This window comes from Poecilia latipinna, unplaced genomic scaffold (genome assembly GCF_001443285.1).
Source record: "Poecilia latipinna isolate Pla-1442-1.1 unplaced genomic scaffold, P_latipinna-1.0 Scaffold1693, whole genome shotgun sequence".
NCBI classification, from domain to species: domain Eukaryota; kingdom Metazoa; phylum Chordata; class Actinopteri; order Cyprinodontiformes; family Poeciliidae; genus Poecilia; species Poecilia latipinna.
In genome coordinates this window covers 43,745-58,109 of record NW_015114309.1, presented here as the reverse complement: position 1 = coordinate 58,109, position 14,365 = coordinate 43,745, and the positions used below count along the sequence as shown (strand labels likewise).

Sequence of the window (14,365 nt, the reverse complement as noted above, 5' to 3'; positions counted from 1 at the left end):
ACAACACTGCTGATGCCATATATTGGAAAAGTTTGTCTTGTCATAAAAATGTTAAGACTGAACTTAAAAATACTTAATTATGAGGATGTAATGTAGGAAAAAAAAAAATAATTTTTAAATTACTGACACTGAATTTTCAATCAGTGTCCTACATAACATTACTCTAAATATACTCTAAATATTTCTTTGGCAGAAGAACACAAACACTTTGTTTCAAACTTGAAAATGCATAGAAGCTAAAATTATTTTCTAAGCAATTTTAACCATTGTTTCAATATTTATTAGTTTCTCTTTCAAAGCAATGTTCACTCTATTTTTGGTCTTTGTTTTACAGTAACAAAAGGAAGAGGATGAAAACAGCATACCTTTGTCTTCGGACAACTTCACTTCAAACCATTCATAGCTGTGCCAGATCTAAGGTTTCCAGCAAAACGATGATAATAGAATAGCTTTTCTCTAAGACTTGGTTAGAAAAGGCTTTGACTAGGCCAGATTTGGGTTTTAGAAAATGAACACGTCCGTGCGTGGAAAGATGGACCGTTTTTCCTTCTCTTATGTGAGACGGCCGATATAATGGCAATCATGTGAAAGGAGAATCGTACGAACAAAAAAAGAGCCAAGTATTGCAGGGACTTCAAAGAATTGCTCATGTCAATTGACAGAAAGATAAATACATTAATAAACATAAGCCTAAAATACTTTTCCCCTGCTCAATTAAACAATTTTAAAAGGAAATTTAGAAATGAAAAGGCCAGAATATTTTTGATTCTTAAACCTCCAGTTCTTAGATATTGGTTTGATGTTGTCATGACAGTTGTGAAACCTATTAAAAATCTATTAAATTAAAATTGTGTAAATGTGTTTATATCAAATAAAAGTCAAGGCTGAAATGAAATAGCATACCTTTTTCACCTTTTTCTTTGGACAACTTCACTTCAAAGCATTCATTGCTCTGGTCGCAGTAGTAAGAACCCATATCAGATTTCTGGAGCTCATCAATGGTGATAGAGTAATTCCTCTTTGAAGCCTGGATGGGAAAGGTTTTCACTCGCCCAGATCTGGGGTCCAGGTAAAGAATGCGTCCCTTAGATGAGAGACGAACCAGGTCCACATTTTGTCCATCTTCCTTAGCCTGAGTCCAATTGACCCAGTCGAAGTCATTTGATGAAAAGTTGCAGGGCAAGACCACAGAAGAGCCAAGTGGAGATCTGATTTCTTGAGTTTTACAACTTCCTTCATGTGAATGAGAATGAAGGACAGTTTCATAAAAAAATGCAAAGACATAAATAATAATAAACCTATGTTTAAATAAAAAATGTAGACTTAATAACTGATGTGTTTAACAAGACTTTGGGTAAATGTCATTTTTCTGCAAGTGAGTGGCAGTTGTTTGAATTATTTTTTCACCAAGATCTTTTTTCTTTAAAGGACACTCAGAGCATTCATGTGGGGTAGCAGTTTTCTTCATCACATTGCAAGATTCCAGTAAATTACAATCTGAGCTAGCTCAAGAAGTATATCTTGTCATCTTAGAAAACAGGACAGCAGCCTGCTTAAATATCAGTCTCAATTTGTCATATGTTTCTCAATAAAGAGGCTTGTTTTTTTTTTTGTTTTTTTTTACATGAAAAGTGTCTTTGAAAATAAACATTTTCATTAAGCCCAAATTTCTGTATTGTTTCTTTTATTGTTCTGCTTTGATATTCTAATAATAAATCATAAATCAAACTTCATAATTCAGGAAAATGTATTAAAACACAATTTTTTAACCAAAAGTGTATGTAATGATTTCTTCAAAGATATGAAATGGAAGTAAGATGAGAGAAAACTGCAGTGCTTGGGTGCAGAAAGTGGTTTTCCAAATGACAGAGGTGAGAACTGTGCTATCTCTATCTGGACCCATCAGAACACATATCTTTTTTTTTTTTTCTCACACACTTTAAGCTTAATCTTTACTGTTCAAACTGAGATTTTTTTTTTGTTTTCATGTATTTACTTCTTGAGACAGATGTGTAGTTTGACTTGTCTTTAGATTGCGAATATTAAAAACATATTTTCATTTTACTATTGAAAACATATCTGTGGTCACGATCAATATAGATTTTCTTTTCAATAGTCATTCCACCAAATATTTTTAGTTACTTTTGTCTTGATCCATGAAGATTTGCTGCTTAAAAATTGTGGCCCACATCTGTCCTTTTAGGTTTTATCAATGCATTAGGTAATTCTAATCAATCAGTTTATCGTAGTTTGGGCAGTCGTCTTTCCTCCCACTCCCCCACAGAAGCCCTTCTCTCAGGACTAAGTAAACATTATTATTATTATTATTATTATTATTATTATTATTATTATTATTATTATTATTATTATTATTATTATTATTATTATTATTTATTTATTTATTTATTTTTTTTTTAAATTCAAATAAGCTACTCTCTGCATCTGGAAATAAATAATAATTTTCCTTTTTTTTTGTTAGAATAGCTTAAAGGTTATCAGTTCCCTGAAACAAAAACCTAAATGTTGAGAATCTTGTTTAATAAAAAACTTNGCTGNAAGGTATTTTCGAGAACTGCTTACTTGAAAAGGTAGTAAATAAAAATAAGCTTCAGTACTTTTCCACTGCTCAAATAAACATTTCACTAATGTAGAAAAGAAAAATATTTGATACCAGAATAGATTTAAGGTACAAGAGAAACAGCATACCTGACAACTTCACTTCAATGCATTCATTGCTCTGCTTGCAGTAGTAAGAACCTATATCAGATTTCTGGAGCTCATCAATGATGATAGAGTATTTCCTCTGTGAAGCCTGGATGGGAAAGGTTTTCACTCGCCCAGATCTGGGGTCCAGGTAAAGAATGCGTCCCTTTGAGTTGAGACGAACCAGGTCCACATTTTGTCTATCTTCTTGAGTCCATTCAACCCAGCTGGAGTCATTTGATGAAAAATTGCAGGGCAAGACCACAGAAGATCCAAGTAGAGCGCTGACTTTATGCTTCTTACAGACTCGTTCACCTGAATGAATTGCAACAGTTTCATAAAAAAAACAAATAAATAAAAAATAATAAACTCATGAATTTTAGAAGTGTACATCTTAGAGACCGCTTGCTCCATGTGAGCAGCTTGCTCAAATGTCAGTTTCAGTTTGTCAAATAAACTCATATTTAATATATTAGAATATGTGTTTACAGATATCCTTAATAAATTGTCCTCCTAAATGGGAGGAAAATAAGGAAGGTTCCCATTAATTTGCACTGTCTGTCCTTAACACTGTTTTTGAATTGGGATTATTACAAAATTGGGTTAGAAATGAATGATTTTTAAATTAAGTGAAGATTATTTATATTCTTTTAAACAGAGTGTTACCCCAACCTAAGGCACAGTAATGCATTGTGAATGTGAACTATAAAGTTCAAAAATTGTAAGGTAGAGGTATGTGAAGAGGCTGTGAGCAGTAAATATTTTAAGTGGAACGAAGACTGCACGGTGACAAACATACAAAGTCTCCAGGTTTGAATGTCACATTTTTGGTATTCATGAGGATCCAAAACATAAACAGGTAAAAGGCCCATGCATGATGGTTGGGACTGTGGTTTTTGCCGTATATGTTTCTTTAGGTTTCTGTGTTTTTCTTTAGTTCTGTTCCCTGTGAGTCTCTGTGACTTCCTGTCTCTCCCCCTTGATTGTTTCCCAGGTGTGTCTCGTTTCAGTGATTATCCTCTATATATTTAAGTCCACCTGTTGTCTCTGTGTCTTGTTGGGTCCTGGTTATTTATCAGACTTCATGTTGTTTGTCTCAGTTGTCACAGTTGAACAGTTTGTCCTGTGTCAGCTGCAGCTCTCGTCTCAGTCTTTATTCAGTTGCTACCAGTGCTGATGTTTCCGCTCTGCCGTGCTGCCTATTACTTGAACTGTGTGAGCTGGTATTTTCATTCTTAAAATTCATCTTTTATCAACATCCTGGGTCCTGCCTGCGTTCTCCCTCACCTCACCCACACCTCTTCATGATAATGATGGTGTTAGGATTCAATGGAAGAAGTTTCTTATCAGTGATGTCTCCGCTGACGTTTAATGTTTTAAGAAGACTGATAGCCATGCAATATAATACAGTATAAGATAGATATATTATTTGACATTTATTGCAAATACTTTTACATATTAATTTTAAGAAATGTTTGGTAATTAATCAGAGCTCAATATAACATCAAAAACATTGGGAACATTTGCCATATTGTGCTTACGAGCATATTTAAAACAAAATGTTTTAAAATGTTATACATATGGCAATTTTAACAAATACATTTTAGCTTAAGAAATGACTTACTTGAAACAGATGTAAGCCACAGGGTTAAGAGAATAATCCACTTGTCTGAATACATTCTCAGTATCTTCATGAATGTGAGATATATGAAACACGGCAGGGCTGCTTATATTCTCAAATACAAACCACAAGACTACCACAGTAGGTTCACGCTTAATTCACGGAAATACCTTCACTGACTTTCACATGTAGTCTAAAGCTTTTAAGAGAATGTCATGATAATGATACATATTGGATTTGTCTTTGTTAATCTTTTACACAAGTGTAGTGAGAAAGATTTTCAATTAATCAGTAAAGTACATCAGCCATGAACTATCAATGTGTAAGTTGCCAGCATTCCAAATTTATGCTTATTTTAAGCATAAATTTGAGTGATATGAAAAAATGCTAGTTTTGGAGCATGTAAAAGTCACAAGGAGTCAAAGTAATCGTGGACTTTTCACTTTCATCATCATATAAGTTTGGTTTTAGATCATGTATTTCTATCTTTCTTTGCAAATTTGTTGTTATTGCTTTATGAAGCTGCAGGTGCTTCCTCTGGTATTTGCATTGCAGCAGTTTTGGGGTATGTCACACTTCAGAGTTGTAAACAGTTCAGCCTAGTTTCTCCATGGGTAGACTTAAAATGTAAAAAAAAAAAAATGAAAGTCCTGAGATTAAAGTTTGATGAATTTTAAGTTCAGTTTGGTTCTTTTGCCTGTTCGTGGTATCGTTTCAGTGTATTTCTAGATCAAGCCGTTCTTTCATGTGTGGCACTCAGAACTCTTCAGTACAAATACTTCCTGATTGGCAAGGGCATCATCTATTTACTTATATAGGCCTGATCTATAGCAGCAGAAGAAAAATCTTAAGTTCGTGGCAACATTATGTCAGTCAGTGCCCCTCTCCACAGTTGTTACATACATGGTAGGTATGAGAAATTGATATAAAGTCAACAACACAAGCAGTCATCCGCTGTCACTACATTCATGTGCAGGAAGTTCATGCGTGTTCTGATCCTGTTACTTGCTTGTATTTTTTTTCCTCATTTATATGTAAAATACATTCACTATTTGAGAAGCATAGTGGACTTTGAAAATAAATCTGCAGTTTTTTCTTCCCTGTTCAGTTAGGGAAGATGTAAGTATGGGTAATTTGACTTAACCAGAATCTAAGCCAACCAGTCGCTGACATTGTGAACCCCAATTTGCTCTGGCCCTAGGTGTTACAATGACAAAAATTCCAAGACAACACATAGCACAATGAAAAAAATTATTCAGTTCAATCTATAAACGTGTCACATGGGGGTGCTGTGGTGGCGCAGGGGCAAAGCACAACCCACATATGAAGGCCTTAGTTGTGGGTTTGATTGCAGGCCTGGTGACATGTGCTGCATGTCTTCCCCCTCTCTCATTACCCTATTTCCTGTCAAGCAACTTTCAAATAAAGGCCACTAGAGCCAAAATGTGGAAATATCTGATCTTCTTACATTTATTTTTGTAGAGTAAATTATTTAATTTCAAGTAAACATGAAAAATTGATTGTTTTTTTTTCAATAAAAAATAGATACCAATAACCATATGTGCTATACTTTAGAAAAAATTTGGACCACCCACCACCTTATAACCAAATTTATACTGTGATTTTTTTTTCCTTGAAGTTATAACTCAGGACTCGAGTGACATCACACGTAAGAATACCATAGTTGTAAGTTGGAATACGGAAGATGTTAACATAAAGGCATTTTTCCTGAACTATGGGCATCTGGTTTCAATAAAATGTAAACAATCAGAAATGCAAATAACAGTTTTTATAACTGTAATTTGTACTATAAACTCTGTGTGTGTGCACACAGAGGTGCTAAGGCCACCATGTATGCTAAGTCTTTCAAAGTTGGAATTTCAGTTTCTGAACCAATTTTTGTCTTTTTTTTTACTGGAAACTTAGAAAATCTAGCCTCAGAATACAAACAGAATGTAATTTAACATAAAAATAAAACTTCTTAGAAAAGATGCATTTTTTAACATAAAATTTTAATTAACAAAGAAAAATAACAGTATTAATCTTGTTATAGGGTCTTTCATATTTTCATTTTGTGCCCCAACCCTATCTAAATTGATGGAATAAGCTCTGATTTTTTTGTCCAGGTTATCAGTTACCTTTAAATACTTTCATTAAATTTTACTGACTACATTGTTTTTTAATAAATTGCATTTATTATAATCATACTTTAGTTATCTATAATTAGCATCTTTGTCCACATATAAATAGTGTATGTTTCTTGTTCACTGGTTCCTAATAACTTTATCCCAAAGGTATTGTTATTTAATGGGGAATATTTTTTGGTATGAAGACAAGAAGAAAAGCTTGTTTTACAAGTTTTCCTCTTGGTTATTAGATAAATATATCTAATATACATTTAGATAAATCTTGAAAGTCTTCAGTTTTGATGTAAATTTTTTTTTTGTTTTTTTTTTTTTTTTTTTTTTAAACAAGTGAAACATTTCATGTATTGTACTGTTATACTTATTTTTTTTTTCTAGCTGTGACTGACAGGCTGATGTCAACACCCACTCAGATGAGGGCTGACTCTACTCTGCTCTTCATCAGTGTAAGAAAAATGATTAAATTGGAGACACTGCCTCCCGGTGGTATTAATGCAGCACCAGTAGTATGGGAGTCACTACAAATGAACGTTCTGATATAAATGCAGTGACAACAATAAAATAATAAAACTGTTCACTGGCCGGAAACTGGAGACTGTTCTGAATATTAAATGTGACTTAGTGTTAAAGAGTTGTAATCTTGAGAATATTAAGTGTTTTCATATCCCTTTTGGTTTATAGAAGTGCAGCAGCTAAGTTCATATCTGTAATGTCTAGAGTTTCCCAGCAGGAGGCCTCAAAATGACAACTAGCACAAAACTAGCAGCAGCATCATTCTTCACAAGTGTTGTTTATCAGTTACAAAGATCAGTGCTGCTATGATCCTGGCTATGAAAACAAACTAGTTCACATGTTCTTGTATTTTAGATTGTAGATTAATTATTTGAGCCAAATCAAGAAATATTGCTTTAATATGTTTACATCAACACAAAAAGTACAACTTCTCAGTCACATGGATCTATATACTTAGACTGAGAGTTTTTGTGGTAATGCATCAAGATAGGGTAAAATATAAATGAGGCCAAAACAAGATCTAACTTAACTAAAAGTATTTTATTAACATAACATATTGGCAGCTGTCTTCCAGAAAATAAGCAGAAGTGAATGTAAACCACACATAAAGTCTATGTTCCTTGTTTGCTGTTAAGACTGCTTGCAAATGCTATTGATCTACTGAAACAATGGGAGGTAATTAATTTTTGGTGTTTTTCCCAGATGTCTTATAATGGGTGTAAAATTAGAAATTAGGACTGACACAGTTGAAAGGTTGCACAGAGGTAACCTATTCATTTTTCTGTCACACCCCAGATTATCAAAGACATGTCAGTGTTAAACAAAGATAATCTGAGCAATTGGTTTTTTAAATTATCTTATTCATGAAGAGTAAAGAGTAAACAAATGTGAAAAGGTAATTATCCTCATTAGCAGCAGAAATGGTTGAGCCACTGTTGGCAGTAACAAGCTTTTCGCTAGCTGGCAATCAGTGTTTTTCATCAGTGTGAAAGGATTGTGACCCAACCTCTGTAGAGGTTTTCAAAAATAAACAGCCAGTTTAAATTAATACCACAATGCCACAGATCATTGTGCTGCTGCACAACCTGAATACATGTAAGCTTCATGTCCTGAATTGATGGCGAAATGTTCATCTACTTTTGGCTTGTTAGTCTACAGAATATTTTCTCAAAGGACCACACATAGTTTTGTAACACTAACTAATGGTGGATGGAGAATTCCTAAATTCAACAAAAAGGGCCAGAACAAGTGTGTGTGTGTGCAACAGGGATCTTATTAGCTGTAACTTTTTAAAGGGTGACAGAANGGAATAAATTAACTTTTCTATACAATTTTAATTTACTGACCATGACTGTATGTAACCTATGTCAGGGGTGTCAAACTCATTTTATTTTGGGTCATATCAAGATCATAAATGAGGAACAGTAAAGTAATAAAGGAACAGTTGTGCCAGAATTTATTGATAAAACCCAAATGTTCAAACATTAATCAATAGCTGACTGAGTACTTATTATAATTAAATAATATTTAACATATTTTTACATTGATGTAATTTGATAGTTTACAAATAAAAACTGATTGGATTTGACTGATTAAAAAAGAAAAATAAGCACACAGCTGTTTATTTGAAGGTTCTTTTCATGTGGCCCACTAGAGCCTTGAGGGCCACATAAAAAGCTACGGCAGGCCGGCCGCCGGGCCGTGAGTTTGACACATGTGACTGAGACTTTATCTGCTACATCAACCCAGAGGAGACCATGACTCCACGGGCTTGAACACTGAAAACCAATCAGAATCTGAACCGCACTGGCTGCATCACCCAGGACAAAAGTAAATCTGAACAGATGTTTACTGGTTTTTCCACTTTGCTACTTGCCACTTTTGGTGTTTTTTAAAAATTTTTTATTTGACTTTTTCAAAGTCTGCTACACGCTGTTTCATACTGACCACATGTCAGCGCAACCATCCTGGCAAAGTTTTTTTTTTTTTTTTTTTTTTTTTATGTCCGATTTCTGATTGGGTCAGACCTTGGGATGGGGATTGTTTATAAGCTGTTTTTCAAAAACAAGGAAAAGAAAATGTTAAGTGTTTGAATTGTGTTGACTGTACTTTTATACCACTTATATCTGTTGAGCCTGATATGCCAAACTACATCTCCAAATTCGTAAGTAAAGACTTTTTAAAACATTATATTTTACATATATAGTTAACCAACATGTGAGATTCTGATTCAAATTCAAAAATACTCTATTGATCCCATGGGCAAAATAAATATTGTTATAACTCAGATTAATTAATATTCTTCAACGAGTTATTGTAGTTAGTGATGGGTGTTAGCAGGAATAATCTCTTGTATTTTAATGTGATTTTAGCTCCATGATGGAATATTCTTTAAGCAGTTTCTTTAAGTATATGAAATGGCTTCTTCATGAAATGGAAATAGAATGTGAGAAAACTGCAGTGCGTGGGTGCAGAATGTGGTTTCCGACCGACAGAAGTGAAAACTGTCCTGGTGCTATCTGGACCCATCAGGGCACACTCTTTTTTTCTTTCTTCCACTCTTTAAATCTTTATTGTTCAAACTGATTTTTCTTTATTTCTTAAAGTAGCTGTTTCACTTGACTTGTCTTTATTAAAAACACTTTTCCTTTTGCTATACAAAACAGTACTTTGGTAACAATCAATGTAGATATCTTTTTATAGCCAGATATTTTTAGTTCCTTTTTTGTTCACCACCTCCATTTTCTATTTCCAAAACGATTTCCTCCTTAAAAATGGTGGTATGCACACCCATCCGTTTAGGAAGGTTTTAATCAGTCAGGTCAGAGTAATTTTGACAGCCTTCGTACCCCCCACTCTCCGTCAGAAACTCTTTTTAATGTCTGAGTGAAAAATTTTGATTTGATTATTTAAAGAGCACTAAGCGACTCTCTGCATTTGGCAATAAATACTAATTTTCTTCTTTCTTGTTAAAAATAACTCAGAGATTATCAATTCTCTGACACTAAAACCTAAATGATGAAGTGTTGAAAACTTTTTTAGGCTTTATCACTGAACAGTGGAAACCCCCACACTCACCTAGTGTTAAATTGAACAATTTCCTGTGACACTGGTGATTTCAATGTGATGCAAAAGGTCTTTCAATTGAAAGTACCAATTTGTTAGCTCAGATAAATCCAAGAGTATATAATTCTCAACCAAGCAAGATCTCAGGTTTGCTGTTCAAACATAGTACTGGACATAGTGCTGTCTGCGGATATGTGAGTTATTTCAGGGAAAACTTGAAAGTCAATAAAAGTATGATTACTATAAATAGACCATCTATTTTAACACTGCTCAACATTGTTCACAGTTTAATTTTAAAATAAGACTTACCATTTGAAGAGACACTTAGAACCCAGAGGGCAAAAAAGGGAATCCACTTGTCTGCTTTCATTGTCACGAGTCACACAATGTTTAGCAGCAGCAAGACGAGGCTGCTTTAATTTCTCCGTGCATCATGGGACAAAACCACAAGACCACTACGGCTCGGCTGCATCACTTTAGTCACCTAAATACTTCTGCAGGGTTTCACTTTGTACAGCAGTCAACAGAACACCACAACTTTAACTTTTTCAAACTTGATGGTGATCACGTTCGGCTTTAAACTTTATACGGTTTACTGTTTAGACCAAGCAGGTAGTGCAGAAAGGACATAACGTGACAAAAGCTCCCTCCACATCCTGTTGAAACTTGCTGACATTTACCGAGCGAGGGACCTCCAAATAAGAGAGGTACGATTTTTAGCCACCTTTCCTGCCCTTTCATGCCTCACTGTCAGTTTATATGAACAACAATTGCTCCTATGCAAAACTTGGGTAGTCAGATAAAAAAAAAAAACAAAAAAAAAAAACATTTTAAAAACACATTTCTGAAAAGTCTAAAAGTTAAATATGACATCTCTTTTTCCACTGCTGCGTCCTCTTGTCTCACCTTGGCAGAGTTGTGGTTATTTGTGTCAAAACAAACCAGAAGTTTCCTCTGATGCATTGAGAGCCCTGGGTGTGTGCAGATACCTCACAGCCATTGCTCAATTTGAGTGGGTAAACTTCCTCAGAGAAATGTTGTTTTAAAATATGTGCACAAAACTGTCAAATAATTATTTTAGTTTCATATAATTCAGCATATTGTTCCTCAATTTGTTTTAGTAGTGAGAGTTTCCAAGTAATGAAGTCTTTGCAGACTTTTAAAACGACACGTAGATTTTTTTTGTTTTGTTTTGTTCTGTTATGACATAAACCAAAAGAAAGTTAGAGGAACTTTTTTTTTGTTTTATTGTTGATTTAAAGAATGAATTATATACTATGTGTCCCCAGGGTTTTTTAAAATGTCGTAATTCTCAAGCTGAAATTTGGAAAAACAGCCAAGGTCTTCTCACTGGGAAAGTCAGGGACATTTTTGACCAATCTATATGCCTTGCAAAAACAACTTAAAATTATTTAAAGGGAAAAACAGTCAAACAAACTCACACATCGACACTATTTATTTGACTGTCCTGCAACATATTTCTCAAATTAATCACACTGTACCTGAGAATCTATTAAATAAAGAGCAAAGAAATGCATTATTTGCTTAGTCACTGTTATTACTCTGGTCACTGAAGACATTAATCAGCTAATCTTACAGGATGTTGAAGTGAACTACACTGAAAAATGTTTGGGTTTGGTTGGATGTCATTCACAGAGCCAAAATCTAACCTCATAGATGATGGAGCTTTGCAGCTGTGTTGGTTCATCATTGTCCGTTGCATGCAAGTTAATTTGCTTCAACCTTTCAAATGAGCAATATTGCAGTGCACTGGTATACATAAACCACAGGTTGAGAACTATGATGTTATGATCTTGGGGTGTTATTTCCTGTTTTTTTTTTTTTTCAATCTTGAGGAAACAGCTCTCCTTATTGGTTGGTTTCTGACTGATTAGCAGATACATCTGCAATAATCATCTCATCTTCAGGAGGTTGTATAAGGTCAGGCATCCTCCAGCCCCATTATATATTTGGTTGTGGCCATCAAGAGAGTCCTTGAGATCAGTTCCTGCATGTTGTCTACTTGTGACTCACCATGAGTATCTCTGCTTCTGCCTTCAGATGGTTTGGATTCCTCGAAGACCTCAGAGCTCAGATAGTAACATCCCCTGCTCTTCCCCTGAAAACAACCTCTTACTATAATTTGTACTGTCGGAGCTACGCTTATAATCTCTTTATTTGAGTCAACCTGCTGTCTGACTTACACCTGGAAATTTGGCACACGCCCACAACAATGGAGGGCAAAAAGACTATTATTTTACTTCCCATCCACATCCATGCAGCCACTGCATAACAATTCTGTTAACAAAATGAAACAAATTAATAAAATTGGTATTATTAATTTAGTGCAGTGTGCCACAACAATCGAGAAAATGACACTGAACATTTTTTTAAAAACCTCCAAACCACTAGTATTCTTTTTTTTTTTTTGTCTTGCTCTGTGTTGGCTATGCTACAAACAGACTTGGTGACATGGCAACTGACTGACAACAATACCACTAATGTATCAGCATTACATGCAGAAACATGAAATCAATTCCAAAACAAAACATTCAGACCATTACAGTTTTCAATGATACTGCTCAGAGATTATTGATAAGTGATCATCTCACCTGGATATTTCTAGTTATTCTGGTGTTGATAATTAGTGGCGAAGCACTGTATCCCCTTTTCTTTAACATATTTAGTGCATTTACAACTTGACAGGTAAACTTGATAAAGTAAAAAAAATTGCCTAACCAATTTCTGATGCAGAAAGTTTGAAAGACTACTGACAAACTCCTTTTGTATCTGATCTGTACATATGAAATGGTACCAAACATTCAGTTAAATTGCTCTTGTTTGTTTTTACGCAAGGTAACCCAAATACCCATTTTTGTACTATATGTATATAGTAGGCCTGCATAGTTGTTAGCAACTTCTTTGGCTTCCTACTTTCTTTCTTGTAAACATTCTACCTATTCTAAGCTCAAATCTTACAGAAACACCATGGATGTTGTCACTGAAGTTGAAAAACAAACACTGCCAGTTCTTAAAGAAAATACATTTCATTTTAATTCAATTTCTGGATGCAATGAAAATGTAAAGATGTATCTCTTTACATTTTTACGTAATGCATATTTTCAAGAAGACAGATGATGCAAATAAACATAATCTTTAAACTCTGTATTTGTATTAAATGCACTTTACCTGTTACAACATATGGATGTAAGACCACACTACAAAATATTACATCAAAAATGAATCCTACAGGTGAAGCGAGGAGCCATCAAACAAAAATACTCCAACCAAATCCAGAGCAGCAGCCTTCATTTTTAAGATAGACTCCTGGCAGGATAATTTTGTTTAGTTAACAGTAATGTGTGGGATTTTTCAAGAATCCATTGTAAATTTACATAAACATTTTTACATTGCCTCATGATAGGTTTTTTTTTTTTTACCACATGTCAGAGCTTAATTCTGTTAAGGTTTCTTAGTTTGGAAAGCTAGAATAATCGGAGAGGATGGAGCTAACAATAAGAAGAGGACTGCGGCCATGAAGATTGTGCAACATAAGTGACAGACAAGACAAGAGGCTCATTTGATCTCAAATTACCCATTACATCTCTGCTGATGGATCGGCAGTCCTGTCCTGTGTGATGTTGTTACAGCACCCTGAAAAATAATAGAAAAGTATATATAATGGCTAATCCATAACATCAAACACCAGCAAACCCTAGCTTGTTATTCTTGTAAACTTTTAATTTTGAGAGTGGCAGACCGGTACTCACGTTTTATGAAGTAGACAACAGCACTCAGAAACAGGAGAGCAGCCATGCCAATGAAGATGTATCTCAATAGTGAAACGTCTGCATATTTAATAAAAATTATTTTTTATTGGACAAAGTGGCTTATTTCATGTTTTTAGCTTTTTCAGAGTGTATAAGCATTGCTGCATACACCTGAACTGACTAATGTTTTGAATAGGTAAAAAAAACTGAAAGACAAAAATAACACTTTCTTTCTTCACATAACTCCACTTCAGAATTGATATTCTTCATTTTGCCAGATCAGAGTATTTTAGATCACTAATGACGATGGAGTCTGAGGCCTGGTTTGGAAAGGCTTTCATTGGACTCCAGGAATTGTACATGCCCAAAATGATAGATGAACCAGGTCCACTTCAGTCAGGTGAGCCCAGGTCACTCACTTAAGGTCATTTGATTAAAAAGTAACAATGTAGGAGCACAGAAGACACCGTAATAAACAATAATAGACCATAGATTGTTCACAAAAGTCTTCATCATACAATTCGTTTTGTGACTACTAACCCAAACAG

At 34.4% G+C, this 14,365-nt stretch overlaps 1 protein-coding gene across 2 annotated transcripts in view; it reads right to left on the bottom strand.

The window, feature by feature from the left end:
- Positions 1-11,233, bottom strand: part of LOC106964586 (uncharacterized) — a 17,751-nt gene extending 6,518 nt beyond the window's left edge. For both annotated transcript variants that reach the window (XM_015060192.1, XM_015060193.1), the window contains exons 1-3: positions 10,357-11,233; positions 2,707-3,018; positions 904-1,233 (exon numbers count right to left, since the gene is read on the bottom strand). In XM_015060192.1, coding sequence (XP_014915678.1) covers positions 904-1,233; positions 2,707-3,018; positions 10,357-10,417 — 703 coding nt within the window. In that variant the 5' untranslated portion in view covers positions 10,418-11,233. The remainder of the gene's footprint in view (positions 1-903; positions 1,234-2,706; positions 3,019-10,356) is intronic.
- Positions 11,234-14,365: the final 3,132 nt, after the last annotated feature.